This window comes from Phyllostomus discolor, chromosome 5 (assembly GCF_004126475.2).
Source record: "Phyllostomus discolor isolate MPI-MPIP mPhyDis1 chromosome 5, mPhyDis1.pri.v3, whole genome shotgun sequence".
In the NCBI taxonomy this organism is placed as follows: domain Eukaryota; kingdom Metazoa; phylum Chordata; class Mammalia; order Chiroptera; family Phyllostomidae; genus Phyllostomus; species Phyllostomus discolor.
Window position 1 is genome coordinate 34,027,585 of NC_040907.2, and position 25,240 is coordinate 34,052,824.

The 25,240-nt window shown below is 44.2% G+C and overlaps 1 protein-coding gene across 5 annotated transcripts in view; it reads right to left on the minus strand.

Moving 5' to 3' along the window:
* LOC114496646 (BEN domain-containing protein 5) overlaps window positions 1-25,240 on the minus strand; it is a 1,079,970-nt gene that overhangs the window by 54,022 nt on the left and 1,000,708 nt on the right. For all 5 annotated transcript variants that reach the window (XM_036026057.1, XM_036026055.1, XM_028512265.2 and 2 more), the window contains 2 exons: window positions 3,807-3,959; window positions 169-331 (listed from right to left, as the gene is read on the minus strand). In XM_036026057.1, the coding sequence (XP_035881950.1) occupies window positions 169-331; window positions 3,807-3,959 (316 nt within the window). The remainder of the gene's footprint in view (window positions 1-168; window positions 332-3,806; window positions 3,960-25,240) is intronic.

Consider the following 25,240-nt stretch of genomic DNA (forward strand, 5'->3'; position numbering starts at 1 on the left):
TGTCCATTAGATGGCCAGGGGGAAACAGGACAACCCAAACATGCCACCAGCAGAGCCAGCCACCTCCATCTTCACCCCAGAGTCTCAGTCCTCACCTGAGTTGGAGATGAAATTCCTGACCTGCCTAGTAAGTCCTGCCAGGGCAGGGCGGGGGTGCACCAAGGATACAGGCTTCCTCGGTGTAGGGCACAGCAGCCGTGGTGCCCCCGATGATGTAGCTGTAGAAGGAGACCTCGAGGGTGTAGCAGTAGGAGGTGTGGTCCAGGAGCCCTCCGAGGAAGCGACGGCCTGTGCCTGCCTTCACGGCGTCCCGGTTGAAGGATGTGCTGGACTGCGAGAGACAAGAAGGGAGGGGAGAGTGAGGAAGGACCCCTTGCAAGCAGGACCCCTCCTGGCAGGACCCCCACAGGCAGTCTATCAGATTTTGAGCAAATCTTACAATACTTCTGGGCCTCAGTGTCCACATCTGAAAAGTGGGATATTAGTCCCACATCACAAGATTATTATGATGACAGATTAAATAAACAAACATCATTAAAATGAAGGCATCCAGCAGAACTCCTGGGGCACAGTAACTACCATTTAATAAATACAGGAGTGGGCAGACGTAGATTTACAGTTATGCATTTGTGAAACACTGCTTTTGCCCACCCCATGTTTGTGAAATTTGAATGGGGACAGATGGAACAAGGAAAAGTGGACAGAGAACAAGAAGCCATTACACTGTGATGATAATCAGAACCAAAATTTGGGCAGTGCTTTCAACTTCATCATATTGTTTCTCTATAGTATTGCATTTAGGCTTCAAAATAGCCCCTTGGGATTGTAAATTAGTGCAGCCACCACGGACAGTAACAAAGAGGCTCCTCAAGAAATTGATAATAGAGCTACTGTATGATCCAATAATTTGTCTTCTGGGTATCTACTTGAAAAATTTAAAAATACTTATTTGTAAAGATGTAGGTACCCCTATGTGCATTGCAAAATTATTTGCAATAGATAAGATGAGGAAATAACCTAAGTTCCTTCAACAGATGGTTGGATAAAGAACATGTGGTACATACTCAGCCATAAAAAAGATGAAATACTGCCATTTGCAACAACATGGACAGACCTTGAGAGTATTGCACTAAGTGGAATAAGTCAGATGCAGAAGGACAAGAACTGTATGATTCCATTCATAGTAGGAAAAGCAACAAATGAACAAACAAAACAAAAAAAAAGCCTCCCAAACTCCTAGTACAGACAACAGCATGGTGTTTACCAGGGGGAGGGAGTGGGAGGGAGGGGCAGGGAGGACAAAGAGGGTGAAGAAGGTTAAATACAAGGTGATGAAAGGGGACCAGACTTTGGGTTGTGGGCACACAAGAGTGTGCAGATATTGTATCATAAAGTTGCACACTTGAAATTTATATAATGTTAGTAAAGAACGCTTTCCCCAATGAATTTAATGAAAAAAAACAAAACTCTTTGGTGTAGGTGTTAGAATTGTCCCCCTCAGGTGGGGAATCAGGTTCGGAAATGGAGCACCTGAGTGATCCAGTGCCGATCTGCATCCAGGGATAAGTGACTTCAGAAACCTCAGCACTCCTGCACAAAGCTGTCCGTCCATCAGGAACAGCTGTGCTCACACCCAGCATCGCCAGAGAGCAGGGACTGCGGCTGCTCCTTCACTAGGGTGTGCACCACACTCATCACATTCGACAGAAGAAGGAGCAAGAAGGCCAGTGTCTCAAGTCCTCTGTTCAAAATATGTGGCGTGTTAGACAGCTTGTCTTGCTGGTCTCAGTCTTTGTCTCCTCATCTGTAAAGTGGGGGTGGTAACTATATCTCTTTCACAGAGTTGTGAGGTTAGCTCACTTGAGGTTAGAAAGATTCTATGCTAGCCCGGGGAAATCTAAGTTAATGGAGAGACTGTGGTCTTAATAAGAGGATGTCTGTCTTACTCAGCAGGATATAAGAGAAGACGGAAAAGAGGGAAAGGAAGATTAGAAAGAAAACAGCAAAACAAGACAACGACATGGAAAGAAGCAGAGAACTGTGTGTGTGTGTTGAGGTAAAGGAAAGGATCAGAGAATCAGATACTATCAGATCTGAAAGGACCATCAAAGTCCACGTAGCAAAATCCATCTCTCATTTTAGAGTTGGGCACTGAGGATCAGAGAAGAGGGGCAACAGAGATTGGACTTGGGTGGATGACCTTGACCCTGGCCTTGAGCTCTTGAAGGGGCTGCAATACAGGAACAACATAATCAGGCAAAGCCAGAAATAAAGCTCCTAGACCAGGGGTGTCAAACTCATTCTCACTGGGGGCCACATCAGCCTCACAGTTGCTTTCAAAGGGCTGAATGTAATTTTAGACCTGTATAAATGTAACTACTCTTTAACAGTTAAGTGAGAGCTTGGCACTGCCGCCAGGTAAAAATTTACCTGGCACAAGGTGCTAGGCCAGATAAAACAAGGTGGAGGGAGGGATTCGGCCCACGGGCTTTGTGTTTGCCACCTGTGTCCTAGACCATGCCTCTTTTGTCAGCCTTGGGAAAATTCACCCCTGTGATGGTCTCTGCACCTATGGCACAGCCTCCCGGGGAACCTGGACTCAGGAGACCAATCTGCTCTGGAACTGGAGTGGTTTCAAAAATACAAGGGCTGACCATCCTGCAGAGACTCCCACAGAAACCAGGATGGCTCTTTTTATCCCGGAACTGAAAATGGAGAGCCACCTGTTTTGATTATACCACCAAATGCTGAGGAACTTTGCTGCAGATACTCAACCTCTCTGGGCCACATGTGTCTCTTAGATGTAAAGAGGAAACTGGGCTAAATAACCGCCCAGTTCCTCTCATGGCCTGGCATTCAAAGATTCTAAGATTTGATGTGCATCTTTCCTCGTAGAGAAATTTATCATCTCCACTAATGTCCAGGCCTGAAGCAATGGGCAGGCCTGTTTTCAGCTCATCAACTTCAGAAATTGCTCTGACCTTTGTGGGCCTTTCGCCTTCTGGCCACATGGAAATAACAGGCCTCAGAGGTTAAGTATCAAAACAAAGGAAAATGTGCAGAAACTCTCTCCCATGTCCCCACACCACATGCTGACTCCCCTCCTTATCTTCTCTCCCTGTCCTTTTCCAATACTACTTTTTGCTGAAAATTATTCTGACTGCCAGCCCACAGCCTCTCCAGTCCTCCTCGGCATGTGAGGTGGGTAGTAACAACAGCTTCTGGGCTGTGCTGAGGTCTTTTCTGCCTACAACGTACTCTTCAATCTATTACTACACTTGTCCTCCCGAGAAGCTATGGTGCAAGCAGAGCAAGAAATTCTCACCCACACATTACTGTCAAAGAAATTGAGGCACAGAAAGCATCATGGAGGAAGAGAAGGGTGGGCGTATAACCCCCTTCGGCAGCCATGTCAGGCTCCTACTAGAGGAACTGAGGTAGGTGCACACGGACCCCGGGGGCAGGGTCTGGCACATGGTAGTGCCTAGTTGCTCAGTGAGTTTCTTTTCTTGTTACTGCCGGAATCCTATCAACTAAACAAATGCCAGCTCCTCAGACAAACCAAACGCTCCCTGCCATTTCAAAGTCTCCTTCCTGACTGGTAATGAGCAGCTGGTGAGCATGGCATAGCTTGTTACCTCTGTCTTTATCATCCACGCGAGACCTGGCACAGAGCTGGGGTTCCCTAAGTGTTCAAGCGAACTGAACTGAGTGAGGAGACAGAGAGGGGGGCAAAGGGAGGGAGAGGGGCAGGGATGGGGTTGGGAGGGGGGCTGGGCCAGGCCGAAAGGAAGCCCTTGACGTACGTAGGAGAAGTCTTCGGCATTCTGGCAGAGGAGCTTGGGAAAAATGGCCTGCCTCTGGAACCGTTCTTCATCCTCAAAGATGTTGCCGTACATGAAGCCATTCATCATGGTGGAGTGGGCGTGGATGTCAATATAAAACTCCAGGCTTGTTTTCTGTTGAGAGAGAGGATAACAAATGAGAAGTCTGGGGTCACAGAGCTTTATCTTAAAGGGACCAGACAAATCACATGCTACACACACACACATGCGGGTGCACACACCACACACACACACACACACTTTCTTTCAAGCTGGCCCTATGTGTCAGCCGATTCAGCAGCCATTGGCAATGCGCTTGGAGGTGTTGAGACATGCGAGGATCCATTTTTCCTCATTTTTAACACTATCTGCCCTCAGGGTCTGAGAGCACAACCATTCACATCCTTCTTCAGAGTTCTTTTAAAGAAGTAAGGTGTTTGCTGGGTTAAGTCCTGAACAGCTAATTCATTTATGACTAAACACATTAACAGCATTTGTTTCTCTGCTTAATTAGAAATACCTCCAGGTAACATGATTGTATTTACAGGGGCCTTCTTGTGGTTTTGCCCTGCCTGGGCCATTTCTAGCTGAGGGGATCTGGAGTAAATCATGGCCCTACTTAGAGCCTCAGCTTTCTTATTTGAAAAGTGGTTATTTTAATTCCAACCTCATAGAGTTACAGGGGGAATCAAACACTGCAATAATAATTACTATCATTTACTGCATATTTAATACTGCATGCCAGGCTTCACTCTGGCAGCTTTACCTATGACATCCTAGTTAATTCTTTTATTTAACCTCATTTCATGATGCCACACCTACTCTCCAAGAATATATAAATACTGCATGAGGAAAAAACACCTTGTAATCTGTAAATATGATTGTGACTAGCCTTTCTCTGCTCTTTATTTACACATATGTAAGGCACTTCTTAGCTTGATCTGATACAATTTGTTAACATTCCGGCCCATGAGCTCCCTGAAGATAGGGCGATTGTCTGCAGAAAACCCAGCGCCAGTGCACAGAGAATGCTCAGGAGCGCGTGCAGAATGACTGAACAAACAACCCCAATGAGATTACTCCACATTCAGTAATGGAATGGTAGGAACTGAGGACTTTTTAAGTCCTTAGAGCCTCAATGTCCCTCAAATCCAACCTTGTCTTCTTATACATCAGTCCAGGTTGTACCTATTAATCCTTCCTCATAGTGACAGAGGTCCTGAATGGGGAAGAGACCTATCCAAGCTCACGGCATAACTGGGGCTGAACCCCAGGTCTCCAGACACCTAGCACAGTTAACTCCTCATTATCAATTATGGTAGAAATAGCCAAGGCAGAATCTGGCCACCTGTCTGCCCTGTTTCTAGCACGTGGTCCTGGGAAAGAAGAAAAGTCCACGCTTAGAAGGATTCTTCCTCCTTGGGACACTTTCAAACCAAGTTAAAACCAAATGAAAACCATGTTGTTTCTCGAACGTAAGCCTAATGGCTCTCATTTCATTTGCCTCGGAGTTGGAGTGAAGCGTTACGTCTTGCTGAGCTCCCAGTTTTCTGGGTGGCATAAGCTGTCTTCTGAGACATATAAGATGCACTTCTCTGTGTGATATTAAACTCATCATTTTCAGCTTTGGAGGTGGAATATACAATGATTCAACAGGAGCCCTATAAAAGTCGTCTTTGCAATTTTATTTTCTTCAATTGTCTCTCTTTTCCTCCGAGCTTTTGATGAGCTGCAGAGGAAAGGAGGAGGTAGAGAGATGACTTGAGAAATGAGTGAGGAAAAACTGCATTTTACATCTTTGGATGTCAGACCTAGAGTGGGCCTTGACACTGGCTTCTCTAACCTTTCCCAGACCAGCCTGGAGTGGACAGGTTGCTGGCCTCAGGCTGGCCAGTGAGTTAGTGAAGGAGAAGAATTAGAAACTGGATCTTCTGATAACTACTCTAAAGTGGCTTCCACTGCCCTATCCTGATACCTGGCACCTAATGTGGTTTAAATAATCAGTGGGTGAATTATATTGATTGATTTACATGGTTCAGAGTCAAAAGAAAAAAAAGGAAGTATTTACAATGAAAAATCTCCTTTTTCACTGCTGTCCTCCGAACATCCAGTTTCACTCCCTAGAGGCAGCTCCTGTTACCAGGTTTCATGCATCCTTCCAGAGATAGTTTATACACAAAGAAGTAAACATTCCTCCCCCTTCCTCCCAACACACACAAATGGTAGCACACTAAACACATGACTCAGAGCTGCTTTTTTTCCCTCTTAACATATCTCAGTACATAAAGAGTTACCTCATTCTTTTTTTTTTCAGATTAAGAGAGGAGAAGGGAGAGAGAAAGAGAGGGAGAGAAACATTGATCAGCTGCCTCTAGAGTGCCCCCAATGGGGGACCTAGCCCATAACCCAGGCATGTGCCCTGACCAGGAATCAAACCTGTGACCTTTTGATTCATAGGCTGGCACACAACCCACTAAGCCACACCAGCAAGGGCATCTCATTCTTTTTAACATCCACATATGAAGTCTTTAACCAGTCCTCTGTTATTGGACACTTATTTCCTTTTCCTGTTACAAACAATGTCTCAGTAATTGACACCATATTTCACACATACAATTATGTGTAGGATAAATTTCTAGAAGTAGAATTTTTGGGTCCTCTGTCCATTTGCAATTCTGATCAATATTGACAGATTAACCTCCTTAGAAGGATCATTTGTACTCCCAGCAATGTATTACAATGTCTTATTGTCAATTACCTTGACATGATGGGTGAAATCAATTTTTTTGGTATTGGCCAATTTGATGGGTGAAAATGACATCTCTGATTAGTTTTAACCTGAATTTCTCTTAGTATAATTATCTTTTATTATAGGGCTAACTAGCTTTTCATATGATTAAGAACTATTTGCATTTTCTTTTCTATGAATTGTCTGTTTATTCTTTGTCTATTTTAAAAACTGAACTGTTGGGCTTTATTTGTTATTGATTTATGGAAACTTGATATTAGGAGAATTAGCTTTTACATGCTGTTCAAAATGTTTCTGCCCAGTTTGTCATTGTTTTTGACTTTCCTCCTGCAAGAACTTTTTGCCATGCAGAAATTTTTAAATGCTAATTTTTTTTATACAGATTTATCAATCTTTTCTTTTGTGGTTTCTGAATCAAATTTTCATTGTTTTTTGTACTACTTTTATTGCTTTGTTTTTCATATTTAAATATTTCCTTTTAAATTTTATTTACATAGTATAGGGTATGAGGTAAGAATTAAACTTTATTGTTTGACACTACTTATTAAATTGTACACTAATTTTTTCACTAATTTTTTACACTATTTTGAAAAGCCATCTTTACCATATAATTTTTTGTATGTATCTGAGTTTACTTTTGTACTTTTGGTCAGTTCTAATCCTTTTTCTATTCATGGATCAGTACTTTACAGTTTTAATTATATTAAGATTATATTTTGCCCTGGCTGGTGTACCTCAGTGGATTGAGTGCGGGCTGTGAACCAGGCATCGTAGGTTCGATTCCCAGTCAGGGCACATGCCTAGGTTGCAGGCCATGGCCCTCAGCAACCGCACATTGATGTTCTCTCTCTCTCTCTCTCTTTCTCTCTCCCTTCCCTCTCTAAAAATAAATAAATAAAATCTTTAAAAAAAAAGATTATATTTTAACATTTGGAGGGCTAGTATCACCTCATTATGCTTCTTTCCCTAAATTTTTCTATATTTTATTACACACTTTTGTATAATCTTTACAGTTATTTAGTTTTTCTTGTTCCCCCAAATCCTGTCAATATTTCAATATTTGTAATGCAATCATATTAGATTTTCATATTAATGTAGGAAGAATTGATTCTTATGACTAAAACTTCCAAGAATATGTTGTGACTTTCCATTTATTCAAGTTTTTTTTGGGGGGGGTGTACAACAGGAAGTTTTTAAAGTTTTTTTCCCATATAAACCTTAAACAGTTCTTTGGATGCCAAGGCAGTTTATATTTTTGATTATGTGATGTTTTCTTCCATTAAGTCTTCTAACTGATGGTTCTGCATAAATATAAAGCTGCCTCTTGTTTTTAACACCTTAAAGTTTTACCCAGATACTTTACTAATTCTATTATTATTTGTAATAATTACTCTTTTGATCTTGTGTGATTTTCATTGCTTTCTTATTCAAAAGACAATCACTGAGTACCTACTGTGTGTCAGTGTTCTAGGCACTGGGGGTATGCATCAGGGAATGTTCTGGCCACTAAAGATAAAGCAGTAAACACAACAGGGAACTCATGATCTCAAAGACTTTACATTCTATAGAGAAGGAAAATAGCCCTGGCTGGTGTAGCTCAGTAGATTGAGTGTGGGCTGCAAACCAAAGGGTTGCCAGTTTGATTCCCAGTCAGGGCATATGCCTGGGTTGCGGGCCAGTCCCCAGTGGGGGACACGGGAATGGCAACTGCACATTGATGTTTCTTGCCCTCTCTTTCTCCTCCCCTTCCCCTCTCTCTAAAAATAAATAAATAAAATCTTTTAAAAAGTTCTATGATTTAAAAAAGGAGGAGGAAAATAAATCAGTTGGTAAATGTACAAAGTACATTTGTCATGGTACAAATGTACATGGTACTAATGCCATGGAGACAAATAAGGAACAGAAAGGGAATAAAAAGTAATAGGGGTTCTGGAGAAACAGAAAGTTGAATGGAGTAGGAGAGTTACTCTTGAGGATATCAAGTGGAAGAGTTCCCAGTAGAAGGAGAAATAAATGCAAAAGCCAGATGCACTTGGCTTGTTGGAGGAACAGCAAGGAGGTGAGGACTCCTGGGAGCAGGGAGTGAATAAAGGGGGCAGGATGTCCCAGGTTTGTGATCTCATCACCTGTACATAGTAATTTTGCCTCTTCTTTTTCTGTTTTCATGCTCCAATTTTTTTTTTCATGTCTAACTGCATTAGGTAATACTTCCAAAACAATGTTGAAGGATTAGTAGTTTCTAAGATCCCTTCCTGCTCTGAGATTCTAGGGGCTGAAATTACAGTAGAAAAAGGTATGAGAAATTTACCTGAGTAAGATCTTAGTTTGAGTTCTAAGTTCTTTTTCTTCTTTATTACACATATTTAGCACATTTCTGGGAATGCCAAACACTACAAACACTAATTCCAACAATATAATGATTATGTTTTGTGCCTAAACTGGTTTTAGAGATGCATAATGGCCCCATTAGAATGCAGCATGGAAGGCAGATGCAGGGTTTCTAACTCTGGTTTTAATGTTAACAGGACTGTGGACAAGCAGCAACTCTTCGCTTTGCCTCAGTTTCCTCATATTTATTTATTTATTAAAAAACATTTTTAGCCTCACCTGAGGACATGCTTATTGATTTTTGAGAAAGGGAAGGGGAGGGAAAGAAAGAGGGAGAGAAACATCAATGAGAGAGAAAAACATCGAACAGTTGCCCCATATACATACCCCAACCTGGGACCAAACCTTTAATCTAGGCAGGTGCCCTGACCAGGAATCAAACCCATGACCTTTTGGTTTACAGGATAACACTCCAACAAACTTAACCACATTGACCAGCACAGTTTCCTCATCTTGAAAATTGGTTGTTGAATAAGATAGAGGAGATATGATTTCCTTAAACTTTCATGATTTCTCCTCATTCTCAATTAAAATAAATCTTTCATTCTTTTCTAAACAGCTTCTGCTTGTATATTGATATTCATCCTTGTCACTGTATACCTAATCTGCTGATAAGAATGTCTGTCTGCCTAGGAGCTCTTTGAGGACAAGGACCATGTCTGCACCACATCACATTACCTCCTACTTTTCCTACTACAATAGCTTCCTCTCTGGTTTCCTTCCTACTTCAGAGTGATCTTTTTCAATGTAAACAAATCATGTCACTTCCCTAGTTAAAAGTGTTCTGCATCTCCCTGTTGCTCACAGGATACAGTCCAAGCCCTTGATGTATATTTAAAGTCCCCACACGATCTGGTCCTTGTCTCCTATCTTCTCCCAGCTTGTGCCACTTCTGGTCTGATATTCTTTACTCCAGTCATGCTGAGCTACCTAGAGCACCTGGAACTGCTGTGCTCATGACTTTGGTTCCTACACTTACATATAATAAATATCTCCTCTGCCTAGAACATATTTTCTCTGTACTTGGCTCTGATACAGCTTTAAAGTATAAGGCAGAAACTGAGTATATGCTCACCAATCCCATTTCCTTTTCCTGGACCATGGAAGACATTTCACAGTCTCCCTTGTCATTTGGGATCTAATGGGGTGGGAGTAGTCATGAGAACTGCCACTTATAGACCTGGCCATAAAACTCATATTCAATTACCCACATTTTCTCTTATTCTTGTGCATGGAAGCTATGTGTAAAAACAATGGTATCGTACAAATCAACACTGGGAGGAATGTGGCCAGGAGAGTTACCTGACTTGATCAGACTGTAATGAACCTTTACTGTATTAAGCCACTGAGATTTGGGGATTGCTTGTTACAGCAGCTAACATTATTTATCTGACTAGTACAAAATCTCAATTCCAATAGCCTTATTTTATCCCTCAGGATGAGTTAACAGCCTTCTCTGTGCTCTCATAATTCAAGATACAAATCTCTTTCGTGCCACTCACCACATGACATAATAATGCTTTGCTTATTCCATCTCCCATTAGAGTGTGAGCTGTTTCAGGACAAGGAACCACACATTGTTAATTTTTTAAAATCAGACCTGGGTCAGGCCTAATATGTAATAGGTTACCATTAAAGATTTGGCAAAGGAATGAATAGAAAATGAACTGATGGAAGAGTGAATTAAATGGATGAGCAGGGACATTTTAAGTTTCTTTCAGCTGTCACATGAGGTCCTATTCTGTGGCCAAGTCAGCGCAAGGCATGTGTCACTAGTGCAGGGCCCTTAATTACAATTTGGGATTGAGAATGGAAGTGGGGGAAAGCACCTCTGTTCCTTCCTTCTAAACTTAAGAACCTTAATTAAAACCAAGTGATGAAGGGCTGTCCCCTTGCCAGCAGCCAAATAGCTCATCCTGCAATCAGGGGCCCAAAGAGTAAATTAAAATCAGTGCCAATAAAATTAAAACTACCTTAGGGCATATTTGCAACATAATTTAGTGCGGAGTTTGCTTCTTCCCAGACACCAAGGAGGAAGTTTTTTTTCCTTTCTACATTCTGAGCTGCTGCCGTGCCTCACCTCACTGGGCACAGGCCAGAACCTGAGCCTTCAAGCTGTGATGTGCTGCTGAATCCTTCCCATTCGGGCAGCACTTCAGGGTTTATCTCAGATTCAATCCAATGAAGGAAGAGAAATGCAATCCAGGAAGGGCAGAGGTGTTTATCTCGGGTTTGGAGATGAGAAACTAAAGCTTGGCAGGGCTGACGGCAAGTTGAGAAGGGCGAGAGCTGCTTTATTGATTCCAGTGTTACAGAGGAGGGACTGAAGCTCTGAGAGCTTTCAGTAACTTTCCCAGGATTTTGCATCAGGAAGTGGCAGACCTGGGGTTCAAACCCAGGCCTCTAGTTCCAAGCAGGTGTCCTGCACCCTGCTGTGCTCCCAGGAGCTTGCAGTGCCTAGTAAGGCAACCTCATGGATCATACATAGTAAGAAAGCTCTAGAGAGAATCATTCATTTCTGAGCTGGAGGCCTATGGGGCCTGGGGACTGACCCTGTCAGGCTTAGCCTCCCCAACAGCCGCGAGGTGGGAACTGGGAGGAGCAAGGAGTGGTAGAGACCTTCCAGACAGCTCCCCTGTGGAGATTTGTCCCAGAAAGCTGTTCCCCATGCACCTCAGGCAAAATAAAGCCCCAAATATATTCTTTTCATAATCAACTAAAGTATCTCTATGTCTGCTTTTTTCTCCCTCTTAAGTTAAAGTGGGTATTTATGCAAGTCAGGGTGCTATCTTAAGGCAGAAAAAAAGTTTTCAGATAAGTTGAGAATTCTTTCTTTAAAAACAACCCAGCAAAACAAACCAACAAAACCACATAAAGGTCTTTTATTGTGCAGAGTCCAGGTCTCAGAAGTGGAAGTGGCACGACTAAGACTTCTCTCTTCTACTACACCCGGAATGTGTCTGGAGAGAAACTTCAGCTACAGAAAAATATGAGAACAAAAAGGAGCAATCATATAAGAAATCCATGGGTCCTGCCAGGGAAAATGAGGGGATGGGCTGTGGACACTTCAGTTCCTGCTTCTGTCTATCCTACCCTCTAGCCCTAAATGCCACCTGCAACTTCCTAAGCACAGGCTGTTTTTCCTACTCTGTGCTTCTGCGTGTGAGATTCCTGCAGGCAGGAATGTCTACTCCCCCTGCAACCTCTTCTCGCCGCCTGACCTGTGAAACATCTTGCTTAAATTTCACAGTCAGGCCCAATGGGCCCCGTCCAAGAAGCCTTCTTTGACTTTCCCAGAAACTGCAGCTTTCTTATCTGGACTCCACAGATTCTTCAAATAGCTCTCTGTTATAGTGTTCATCATCCAGTATGCTCATTCATTCATTCATTCATTCCACAAATATTTACTGTGAATCTACTATGTTCCAGGACCTGAGGGTGAATAACAGATGAGATTTCTACCTGTAAGGACCTGGTAGCTAGCTCAGTGGGAACAACAGACCATGAACAGCAGCTAAGCAAGGTGACTGCAGATTGTAATACATGCTAGGAATGCACTAAGGTAAGCCACAGCATGCTGACTAACTGGGTGAATGGGGGCAGGGTCTACTTTAGATAGTGTGATTAGGAAAGGCCTCTGACATTTGAGCTTAGCCTTGAAGGATGACAACAATGAGCCATTCAAAGAAGCTGGCAAGACAGTCCTGGGCAAATAAAGGCCCTGAAGCAAGGATGAGGGTGGCATTTTCAATAACCGGAGGGAAGGCCAGTGGCTGGATTGTGATGGACCCTGGAGGTGAGCCTGAAGAGAGGTTCCTAGGGTCAGGCTCACACAGGGCCTTGCAGGCTGGGTCAGAATACAGAGTTTATCCTACAGACAGCAGAAAGCCATCTTAACAGGGGGGTTCTGTAAAGCCTTAACTTGCCTATCACATAGGTAATGGATTGTCATGGGGCATGAGTAGAGGCAGGTGAACAGTTCCCCCAAAACTGATCATAGCAGCTTGAGCTGGAGTGATGGCAGTAGACATAAAAAAGACAGGTCATATTTGATCAATTTTTTGCCTATACCTCCAGAGGTCCTGCACATGGATTACATGGAGGAAATATCAAAGACAGATCAAGGGTTTGTGACTTGAGCAACTGAGTAGACAGTCATGCCATGTAGAGAGGTGGAGACAACTTGGATGAAGCCCAGTTGGACAGTGGTGAGGGAATCAAGAGTCCTGATGCTGAATATCACACTGGAAGTGTCAGCAGGCAATTACGTATGTGCAAACAGACCCTGGGGAGAGGACTGGAGCTGTAAAGGTGGCATCATCAGCACAGTGGTGCTAGTTATCACTGCCAGGAGATAGTGTAGATTTAGAAGAGGTCCTGGAGCGTGGGGCCCTCTACAGATGAGAGTTTAGGTAGAGAAGAAAGAAAAGGAGAATGGAGTGTCAGGGGAAGTGGGATGAAACAAGGACAAATTCATGGAAACCAAGAGAGGAAAAAAAGGAGGGAGTGATCTGTGAACCCTCTGAAGGCTGAGATCACACCTGGTCCCCCTCTGCATCCCCAGGGCCTCTCATATAGCACAGAGAAGGTACTCAGGAGACATTTGTAGAGTGACTACATTAACAAATGAATGAATGGACCAGCAATCCTGGGCTCAGAAAAAGGGTGTGTTAATAGGAGTCTCAAGACCTAGATTCTATCCAGAGGGGCTTTGGAGGGAGGATAATAGTAAAAATAGAGCACTTACTGCTACGCCAGGCACTCGTTGATCCTCCCAAAACTCTATCAGATAGTAACGTCATTTACAAATAAGGAAACTGAGAAATAGAAAGGGTAGGTAACTTGACCAGGGAACCTGCAGATCACATAGTGGTCACTGGCAGAAACCGACAACCTGGCCCTGAAGTCCATGTTCTTAACCAAACCATGGCATCTCCACTGAAAGCTCCTGACATCCCCTGAGTACTTCCTGTGTAAGGCTTATAATGGTTCTTACAACAGTCCTATGGGGTAAGTACTTTAATCATCATATACAGAAACTGAGGCAAAGAGCTTGCGTGTGGCAGGGCTTCAAACCCCAGTCTTTCTGAACGAGGGCTAAGCTTATCATCTCTAAACTATTCAGAGTGGCCCAGCCCCTGCTTCTATGGCCTCTTTGGCTTCAGCAGAATAAACTTTATGCCAGAGGAAATCTGTGAGAATAATGCTTAGGTATGAGTTGGGGAAGCACCAATAGCAGCAGGATGAGGAGTAAAAGCATTTTTCTACTTCTAATTTGTTTGTTACAACCCCGCTCTACTTAAAAGTGAGCAGTAAAATCTGCCTGTAAACAGAAGCATTTCTATATCTCCTCCCTGTAAGGATCCAGGAAGAACCAGGTCTGGCCTGTCAGGAGTGAGCCTTCCTCTGTTTCTACCACCTCCTCCACCTTGGCCCAGAAAAAAGACGAAAGACCAGAGGCTCAGCATGGGAGGTTTGGGTTCATAACAGACCTTTCCAGGACAAAAAGAAGAACTCCTGACCTCAGCCTCCTGTCCCTATAGCAGTGAGTGGTGACCCCAAAACTGACCATGACAAGGTTGATGATGAGAGAAGAAGGGTAGTCATGGGACAAGTGTGGTTCGGGGATCTGGTGGACTTGGCTTCAGGGGTCAGCTTAGCCGTGGGTGAGCTTTTATGGCCTGTAGGAGTTGCTTTCCTTTTCTGAGCCTCAGTTTTCTCACCTAAAAATGGGGGTAAATAATCCCAACCTCACAGGAGTGTCATGAACTTAAATAAGGTAACTGGTACTGCGCCTAGCAAACTGTCTGGCAGTCTGTATGCACTCTCAATACATTCTTTCCAATCACACAGTGATACTAAGTGCAGGTACTGTGCTTGGCACCAGGAATACAGACCTTGAGCTCAAAACCTTGCAGGGAAATGAGTGTTTTGAAAGTAATTGCATGCACAATGAAAGGTTTGAGGCGAGGCGAAGGAGCTGTCATAACACAGGAGAGGGGCTGGGAGACCCAGCTTATATCAATTTAAGTTCCTTCCTTTTTCAATAGGACCTCTACTGACAATAATCATCATCTTGCATATTTTTGGAGTTTATAAACCATTGCTACACAAAATTAACTCATTTAATTCTCTCAATAATCCACTGAGGTAAAGGGGACCATGATCTTATTTCTCAAAAGAAGCTTGGAGGCTGGCTTGTCAAGCTCTCCTACCAACTTAGGGCCTAAACTGGAATTCTAACTTACATCTCACCTCCTCCAAAGCTTCTGCTTGATCCTCACCCTTGGGGGTCACTCAGGTGCCCACTCCTGCATCAAGAGTGGACCTACATGCCAGTGGAGGAGCCAGACTCTCCCCCAAAGCCCCAGTCTGAACAGGAAGATGAGACAAACTAAGAGGACTGAGATATAATATTTAAGACTGTGAGAGGCAAGGGACATTTTAATTTCATAATTAAAAGTTAATGTTACTTCATTATAAATCAAAGGCTGATGAAACTAGGGCACCCCCAGGAACATATTAGGAACTCAATAAATATCTGTGGCCTGAATATTTGGAGACATCTCCTACAGGAGTTTGTTAGCTGATCAAGAAAGATAACAACATACATCTAACCAAGGATCTGGGGGGGATGGTAGGTCCTCAGTAAATGTTAGTTCCTTTCTTCCCAGGAAACTCCTCTTGGCTCTCCTACTAACATGCTCTGTGACTCTGAAAGAGTCCGTTTCCTCCCTTCCATTTCCCCAATTAGAGAATGGATTTGGTGATTTCTTGGGGCCCATTATGCCTGGAGATTCTTATATCATTCAATCATCTCATCTTCCTGCTTTGTGCTGTTTTGTTTGTTTTTTCTCCTTCCTTTGGCCTCTGAAGGCAACTCCTGCCAGCCTTTTCCCCCTCACCCCATTCGGGACCTGAGTGCACACCCTTTTCCTTGGCATGGCCCTGTGGTGAGAGCCTGCTACAAGGCAGCCATTCAACATTTTCCCCATGCTAACACAGGCTTCCCTTTTGGTAGAGTCGGTATCACTGTTTTTCAAAGAAGTGTTCGGGGGTGCCAACATTCATGCTGAAAATATCTACTTCATCCTGGAGAAAAGTAAGAAGGTTCCTATCTGCTTTGTAGGTGGCTGGGGGAGAGGAGGCAAAGACAAGAAAGGTGCAGGCAGGGATCTGATGTCTGTTCCTTTACTCTTTCTCCCCTTCCTGCTATCCTCTCTCATCTGGTCCCTCCTCTCTTCTCTTTCTTCATTCCTTTGCTCATTCTATTCCCCCTTTTCTACCTCTCTTTATTTTCACAGTGTGGTAATAAAGACAGACAAAGAAACAAGTGGATAAGTCTTCCAGGTGCCCTGAGTAAAGATAGAGCTGTAGGAACCATTGATTTATTGGGTGGTTCAGAAAGACTCCGTAGAGCAGGAGACTGTTGAGCAGGTGTTGAAAGACAAGAAGGTGTTCATATAGTGGATGATAAGGAACGGAGCCCCCAGAGGAGAGAAAGATGTTTTAGGCAAAAGGAGCTGTGAGAGCAAAAACCCCAAGACCAAAAGGACTGGGCCCATTAAGGGAACTCTAAGGTGTCTGGTACGATTGAAGGCCATGAGTGGCGTGGGGTGAGGGAAGGGACTGGAGAGGCATCCATGGGTGCACTCATGGAAGGCCCTGCAAGACACTGTGGAGTCAGTATTTTTTCTATAGAGTAAAAAATACAGAAAAGGATTTTATGAAAGTATAATATGGTTATGTTTACATTTTAGAAAGATTGTTCTGAGGGCAGTAATGAGGAAGAATTGGAGGTTATAAGACTCAAAGTCACGTAGAGTAGTTAGCCCTTTTTGTTATAGTCCAAGTGAGAAGTAATTGATAAGGTGAGGAATGAAGGCAGGAGCAGGAGAATGAGAAGAAGGCTACAGATATGAGACCTATTATAAAGTAAGGTTGACAGGGCTGGATGTGGGACCTAAATTTGGATTAATTTCCAGGTGTCTGGCTTGGGTGGCTGGGTGGTTGAACCATTCACTGAAACTGGGAATGTCACCATCTTATAAGTTTGAGTTGGGTATTTTCCCCTAGGTGTTTGTCCCCAGTTAGAGCAGGATGCTATCAGATGGTCTATGGTATTAAATTATGTCGTTTTGATCCAAAGAAATCAGTTGCCTCCTAAACATGAAAATTTGAATGAAAGAACTATGTTTCCCATGTAATCATATGTTTCTGAAAAACAATAGAGCTCTTTATGAATATAGAAAGGCATAAGTATTGCACATTTTTGATAGAATATAGAATCAGAACAAGACTTTAAAATATATATACTCATACACCTGGGTCCCCAACTGGAATGTAAATGGGACGAGGCAGGGGTTTTGTCAAGCTATTACTTTGCTCCAGGCTTTCACTGCCTCCGAGGAGAAGAAATCAATTGTCAGGGACTGCACCACTCAGCCAGGAGGCAGTGAGGAGTGAGGGGGCACCTGTGCGAGGTGAGCGATGGTTGGACCACCAGGCAGTGTAAGGACACACCAGGCTTTATCAGGTTTGAAGGAAATGGTACAGTCTCCTTCCTCTAAATCCATATGAAAACCATTATCAAAATCACATAGAATAAGTTTGTGGCTTCTTTGGCTCTTTGAATTATCTGGAATTTTCTCCCCACCCCCTTTCCTTTGACACATGAAATACTATCAACAATCTATACAACTATAATCATTGTCTCACTCTCACCACACCCATTTCACAGATGAAAATCGCTCCAGACCACACAGCTAAGGAGCGGCAGAGTCAGAGATAAATCTAAGTCCTTCTATCCACAGTACGAGTTCTTCCTGTGTCATTCTGTTTTGATCTTCTGCTTTAGGCCTAGTCTTAGGGGAGCCCAGGGAGCAGATTAACAGCAGGCATGGGAGCTATTTCCCATAGATGGACATGAGGTTCTTGACTACCTGTCTCCCTCTGCAACCTCCTTTCCTAGCATCTGCCAACAGGATCTGAGGCTTTTGCCACGCCATACCCACAGAGGAAGGGCCACGCTCTTCTGTGCCTGCCACGCCCTCACTTATGCTGTTCCTGCAGCCAACAAGGCCCTTCTCTCAGAAGTCCTCCTCCAGGGCCTGACACAAGCATCTCTTTCTCCGTGAAGAATTCCTTAAAGCACCCACGTATGGTTGGCCATGCCCTATCTCATTTACATTGTCACTCAGCCTTCTACTTCCATTATCCTCACCTCACAGCTCCATGATTGTTGCTGTGTGTCTGTAGCCCCCGCTGGCCAAGACCTAAACTGTTTGCATCTCCAACACCTAGCACAGTGCCTGGCACATGGAAGGTGCTGAGGAAATCCTACGGGATGAATAAATGGATGAGTTAAGGAGGGAGAAGAAAACATCCCTGAGCAGAGATAACCTTCATCCTTGATCTTCTGTGAGAAATGTTGGGAGAGAGAAGGGCAGACATCAAAGGGAGATAATGAGTAAAAATTCTTCCCTATTCTCTCTGGGTTCTCCCTGCCCCCCCTTTTTTTCTTGCTATTGGGACACAAACGAAGAGTACATCATAGGCAAAGATGTATTTCCTGTTTATTGCCACCAGGTTAGTAACAGTAATGGTGGGAGAAGAAGATGAGGTCTTATGTAAAGTCCTGCATTGCAGATTGTGCTGCTGATGTAAAGAACTCAATAAAGTGTAACGCTTTAATCATAGAGATAAACATCACACAGCAGCTTCCCACAGGCTCCCAGGGCCTAAGACAAAGTAGTTGTGGGGGAAGGAGAGATGAGAGAGGAATATTATCAGGCATCAGAAAAGTTATGCTTGGGCTTTTGTGGGTTTTTTCCTCTGTCTCTAAAAAATGGAATAAGATTTTCCTATCTTCTTCCAAGACATTTTGTATGAATTTCTGTATTCTCTGGAGGACATGCTCAGACTTCTAGGGGAAGATGTGCTCATTCTTTGTAAAAATTGATTTGTTTAGGGAGAACTGAATTCCTGCCTTTTAGGTGACTCAGAAGCCTTTAAGAAAACAGGGACTGTCTGAAAATTTCTTTTACGAAAAGGATTGGAATGGAGGCAGAAGGTGGGTAACAGTAAAACCTCCATTTTTATGAGGCCCTGTGATGTGGGAGAAAGATCACAGCAGGTGAAAAGTCAAATTAGGAAAGGAGAAAATGAGAGCTCTGGCACCAACTTGGCCAACTTTGGGAAAATCACCTTCGTGCCTCTGTGACCCAGTTTCATCACCCTTCCAGTAGGACCCTGCACTAGCTGACCTCTGAAGGTCACTCCTGCTCTGACACATCACACTCTGTAAGGCTCTGGGCAAGGAGGCCCGGGCTTGGCTTTTGACATTGGCTGTTATGGTTCTGGACTCTTGTAGCAGCCACTGAGCTGACCTCTCTGCTTCCACTCAAAACACCTTCTTCCCTCTCTCAGCACCCAAATCCACACTTCCTTCTACACTCAGAGTGATCAATTTATAACAAGAGGAAACTATACATACACCGTGGAGCCAAGCTGAGGTAAGTGCCAGCAAGATGACCTGGGACAGGAGCTTTGAAAAGCAAGGAAGGCAATGGACCTAGAGCAGAGGGAGTGAGGCAGAGTCAGGGAAGGGGGTTCAGAGAGGCAATGGAGGGCCAGATCACAGGAATCTCACAGCTCGTTGACAGGACATCACCACCTCTGGATACAACCTGAGCACTTCCTGAGGCAGTGGGAATACAGCTGATGTTTGCAGACAGGGGACACAGCTGTAAGGCAGCATGTGATGCCCACAGATCATGAAAAGAGTAGGGCTTTGAGACTGGAGATCCAGGTTCAAACCCTGAAGTGGCTTTGTGACATTGAAGGAGTAATTTTATTTCTCTGAGTCTCAGTTTCCTTGTCAGTAGATAGGAAGTCACAACAGCACCATGTCTTTCATGAAGCTACCTGACATGGCTTAAGTGAGCAAAAGCATGTCCACATGCCTGAAACATAGTAGACGTTCAGTAATTTTTTTATACCACAATAATTATTGCAAGTGTCATTTAAAAGAAGGGCATACACTATGGCTGTCTACCACTTGTGACTATTTAAATTAAATTAAAATTAGCTTAAGAAAAATTCAGTTCTTCAGTGGCACTAGCCACACTGCAAGTTTTCCATAGCCCATGGCGGGGGCGTGGGGTGCGGGTAACTACTGTTCGTGGAGAGTGCAGAGCAGCACAACCACCACGGAAACGTCCATGGATGGCACTGGGCTAGTATCTTAGGGCTCACGAGGGGAGCACTGAAGTTTAAAACATGTACCCTTCTACAACTCCACCTGCACAGACACATCTGTGTTCACACACACACAACCACAAAAACAGGGTGTTTAGGTCAGTGACGATATGTTTCATTACTAAGAAAAAATAAATCTGAGTCCCAACTTTGATTCTATTCAGGGAGCATACAAAATGTCAGGTTCTGTGCTAAACATTTCACATTGGACATCATATCACTAAATCCTTACAACAACCCTAATCAGAACTATTATCTTCATCTGGTTGATTCTGACATTGAGGCCCAGAGGGACTGAGTAACTTGACTGAAGTCACAGAGCTTATGGGCAGCAGAGCAGAACTTGCTCCTTACTATACAATAGTGCTTCTTAAAGGACATCTCAGAGGTGGGGATTTATAGGGCAAACCCTTCACAATGTTTGTGAAAGATGTAGATGTTTGGAACCACCTGGAGCCTATCTGAAGTCCTGGGTTAGCCACAGAGACTAGAATTCAATGGACTCAGCTCCTCAGGGCTCTCGACCTAGCTTTCTTGACTTATGGAATGTGGCAGTGTCAGATCTATGTGGGACCAATTCAAGTCTTCAGGAAATTCCTGCAAGCCACATGAGTAGGAAGGGGCTGAGAGAGTCCTAAGACTTGAAAGGAAAAAAATCCCTTTTCAAGTCATCTACAGCAGTGGTTGTTTTGCAGTTTATTCTTCTCTCTTATTTTAAAGGCATAGGTTCTCAAAAATTGCATGGTGAAAGGTGGTCCCCAGTGGAAAGGGGATTTCACGTGAAAGCCAATGTGGCTTGGATTGTTCTGAGTGAGTGACGGCCTGTGAATACAGATGCAAGCACAACTAGACAGTTAGAGAGACAAAGATGGATGCATGGACGGATGGATGGATGGGTGGGTGGGTGGATGGGTGCATGGATGGATGGGTAGACAGGCAACCAGACAGATAGGTAGCAAATTAGTAAGTAACAAATAACAGAGGCTTCTACTTTAGCTTTTTGTATACTTCTACTATACTGCAGTCTCTAGAACTCTGGAATCACTTCTGATTTGTTATATAACCCTTTGTTTCATCAGATATATAGCAAGGCACTCAGTCTAGGCTAGATATTCAATTAACTTTTGTTAAAAAAAAAAAAGACCTGACACCTGAAACAGCGATAGCTAGATAATAATTCTTCACCTTTGTATGGTACTATATAATATATAAAAAGATTTAACATGCAATATCATACTTAGTCCCTAATCTAACCTTTTGAGGCTGGCATTATGGTCCTCATTTTACGGATGAGGGACCTTTGTCTGAGTGGTGAAGTGTCTTGCCTAGAGTTACAGAGGGAGTCTGAGGGACCAGATATATAGGCAAGTCAGATACAGGTAGAGACTGATAACTAGACAAACACAGGCAAATAGAGACGAGAGAGGAGTTTAGGACATGGATAAATGATGGAGACAAATGGAGATGGATGGATAGATGCTGAGACAGCCTCCGATTTCTCCTGTTTCAATTCATCCTCTACACCCGGCTGGAGATAGTGACTTTGCTAAACACAAATCTGACCATGTCACTCCTCCACTTAGTAACCCTCTATTGCTTCCCCAAAGACTACCGGAAAAGCCTTTACAATCTGGCCCTCTCCATTTCTCCCACCTAATATCTTACCACTTTTCTCTAGCATTATTCACTCTAGTCACCTCCCACGAAAGTCATGCCATTTCACTCCTCCACGTTTATTACTTGATCTGCCCCAGAGCTAACCTCTCTTCTCCCTGCCTGCGGATGCCTGGCCAACTCCTATGTATCCTCTAAGACTCGGTATCAGCGTTGTTTCCTTTAGGAAACATTCCCCGCCTACTCTCCCAGGCTGGGCTTATTTTCTGTCCCCCTAGGTCGAGCTGTTCTTTATTACAGGAGTCAACAGAGTAGGAAGAACCTAAACTTTGAAACAACAGAGGCCTGGATTTAAGTCCTGCGTGCCCCACGTATCAGCTGCGTGACTTGGGGCCAGTCACGTACCTTCTTAGCCTCGGTTTCCTCAGATCTACAATGAACCTGACAATGTCTGCCTGCCCCCACCCACCCCACTGTGTTGGGACTGGGGATAGCGTAAAAGAAGTCTGGTGCGGAGTATGTGTCCCACACATGGAAGGCATTGCTGCTGCTCCCACCTGACTGTGCTGCACATAATAATCCGACACTGCTTTTCCCATTGGATGCGGGCTGCCTGAGGGTGGAAGCTGGCTCACGGCTGCATCCCCAGAGCTCAGTGCCACACACACGGCTGGGCTTGCTGGATCCTTCCTGCCCACACTGAGCCCATTGGCAGGGACGCGTTTCTAGGCACCAGAGGGCACAACTTCTCGTCTTCTCACAGAACCACGAGGTCGGGGGAGGCCTGGAGAAGTAGGGTAGGGGGTGCAACCCTGAAGGCGAGAATGAAGAAGTGGATGACTGAAACCTCTCTTAGATTTATATTATATGTTTATGTTTTGGGTGTTTGAATTTTGAAAATAAAAGATGTTTAAGTAAAATTTTCAAGGAGCTGCTTTGTCCCACCCACCCCACTTTAAAACCAGCAGAACTCCTGTGTTCAGGTTTGGTTGGCATTAAGTGTGGTTAAGTGGGAACGTGTAAGATGAGGTGGTCTAAGATAGTCTATACACTTTCTTTCATCTTGCAAGGCTCCTTCATTTCCCCTTGACATTTATTTTCCCAATGGATTCAGAATCCTTGTAATTTTCCTCCTTACACTCTCTTCCCCCTCCAACACTACCTGTATGCTGGGCCCATTCTCCACTCCAGGAAACCAGCTTCAAGGTGAGTGAGGAGCCGTTCTCCTTCCCTGTGTGTGCTCACACACACGCACATGCGCGCACACACACCCTGGAAGAAAGTGGTATCAAATGCAACTGACCAGCCCTCAACATGGTTGAGGACAGAAAAACCATCCCGCAGCAGAGGGGCAGTGGCTGGCAGCTGGGCCCTGAGCCAGCAGCCTGACTCCCACTGGCTGCCAGGGCAGGCCCCGGGTCACGATCGCCCATGGTAGGTTGGGCCAGAGACTTCATTGAGATTCTGTTCACAGCGAAAGCCGTTGCCGAGCCTGCCCAGCTCTGTCAGCTGCCCTGCTATCTGTGTGTGAAAAATGGACAGGCCGCCCAGCCCTCTGGCAGCCTGACTAATGGCTTAGAAGCAGGCCTGAGGCTCCTTGGCAGAGGCCCAGGGCTCGGGCTTCCGTGAAGGACGGAAGAGAAGGGATTCTCCTGCCAGGTGGCCCGACTTCCAAGGCGGGGAGCACAGAGAGCAAGAGAGAGCAGGGGAGGGGGAGAGAATTGTGGGGGCAGGTTCCAGACTTGGGGCCCCAGTGCCCATCTCAGTCCCCGGGCAGACTGCTGTGGGGACTAAGAGCACACTCTCTGCTCCTCCTCCCTGGGGGCCAGTACTGTCTGTAGGATGGTGGGGATGATTAATTTGTGTCTTCATCCCTAGAGCTGGGCAAACACCCATCTTGCAATGCTGAGAAGTAATAGAGTTAACACAAATGAAGAACTTTTGAAAACTGCCTGGCTCTGCCAAGTGTTATGGCTAGCTGTCACACCTAGCAATCATTACCATTTAATGAGAATGCCAGGCATTGTGCTGTTTCTCATGCATTACCCCGTTTAGTTTTCACATAAGCCAGAGCTTTAGATGTTATCTTTCTTTTAAAGATAAAGAAAGTTGCAGAGAGGGTGCTTCACTTGCTGAAAGTCACAGAGCTGAGTAAGAGAGAGAAAGGATTCAAATCCAACTGCATGACTCTAAAGCATATGCCGTTAACCACTAGGCCCTGCTGTAGATGAGTATCTTGTGTGCCTCTTTGTGTCTATTACACAAGACTATTTTTATTGATGTCAAGGAAGTAAGATCTTTGTTTAGATCCCCCATCAGAAAGAAGGAAAGAAACAAAGACTCAGGATAAAAATCAATCCCTTTACTTTGAAAGTTTACATGCTGCAACACCTTTTTTCCTACAGTGGGTCAAAATAAATAAACAGTTGGGCTCAGAGACAGGGCATGGAGCTCTCTGAGCCCTGGGAGGCAGGGAAGGAAGAGGACAGGGAGCAGCAGAGAGTCCCACAGGCAAAAGCAGCATTGAGGAAAGGCCACCGGCTCCACCCACGGCCAGCGGGCAGAGGGCCTGCTGCTGGGCTGCAGGCTCCCTGCTTCGTGGGAGTCAACTACCAGCCCAGACAGAACGGAACCAAGTCCACTCGTTCCTTCAGCAAATAGTCACGGATGCCTATCTGTGTGTCAGACCCAGTGTGAGTGCTGGGACTAAAGGAATAAACAAGCCCCAGTTTCTGCATCAGGAGGACTTTGTGTTCTCAAGGAAAACAGGGGAAGAAGCCAAGCACATGGGTGTGTAGCGGTGCAGGGGAAGGGAACCTAATGCCTGGGGACGGCTGCGGCGGAGGCGGCGTCCTGAAAGAGTCAGGTCTGCATGGAGAGTTCAGGGTCCACTGAGTTGTGTGGATGGAGGTGGGGAAAGGCAGGGGTGGCCATCCCTGGGAAGCTCAGAGTCAGCCTGGACATTGTCTCAGGTCACGATGAAAATTAAATACATCACCTGCAATCCTACAACCCAGAAATAACGGCCATTAACAACTTCCCTCCCATACAGACAAATTAAAGTACAGTTGGCTGGTCAAATAGATAACTAAATAAAAATGTTTTTATAAAAACATGATATGCTATAAATATTTCTATTTAAAACAGTATTAAATTCAATATTTCTTAAATTTAACATAACATAAAAGGATTATGTCTCCAAAAAAAGTCCCCCACAAGAAACATTATTTTCTAAAAGATATTTCTAAGGTTAAAAAAAATTATGAGAAACATTAAGAGAATAAAGCCATTCTGGTTTTTATAAAACTACAGGTTTGTGTTTTAGAAGAAATAGATGAGGAAACGCAGGTTGAGTAACTTACCTAAGGCCACACACACAGCTAGTCTGTGGTACAACTAGAACTGG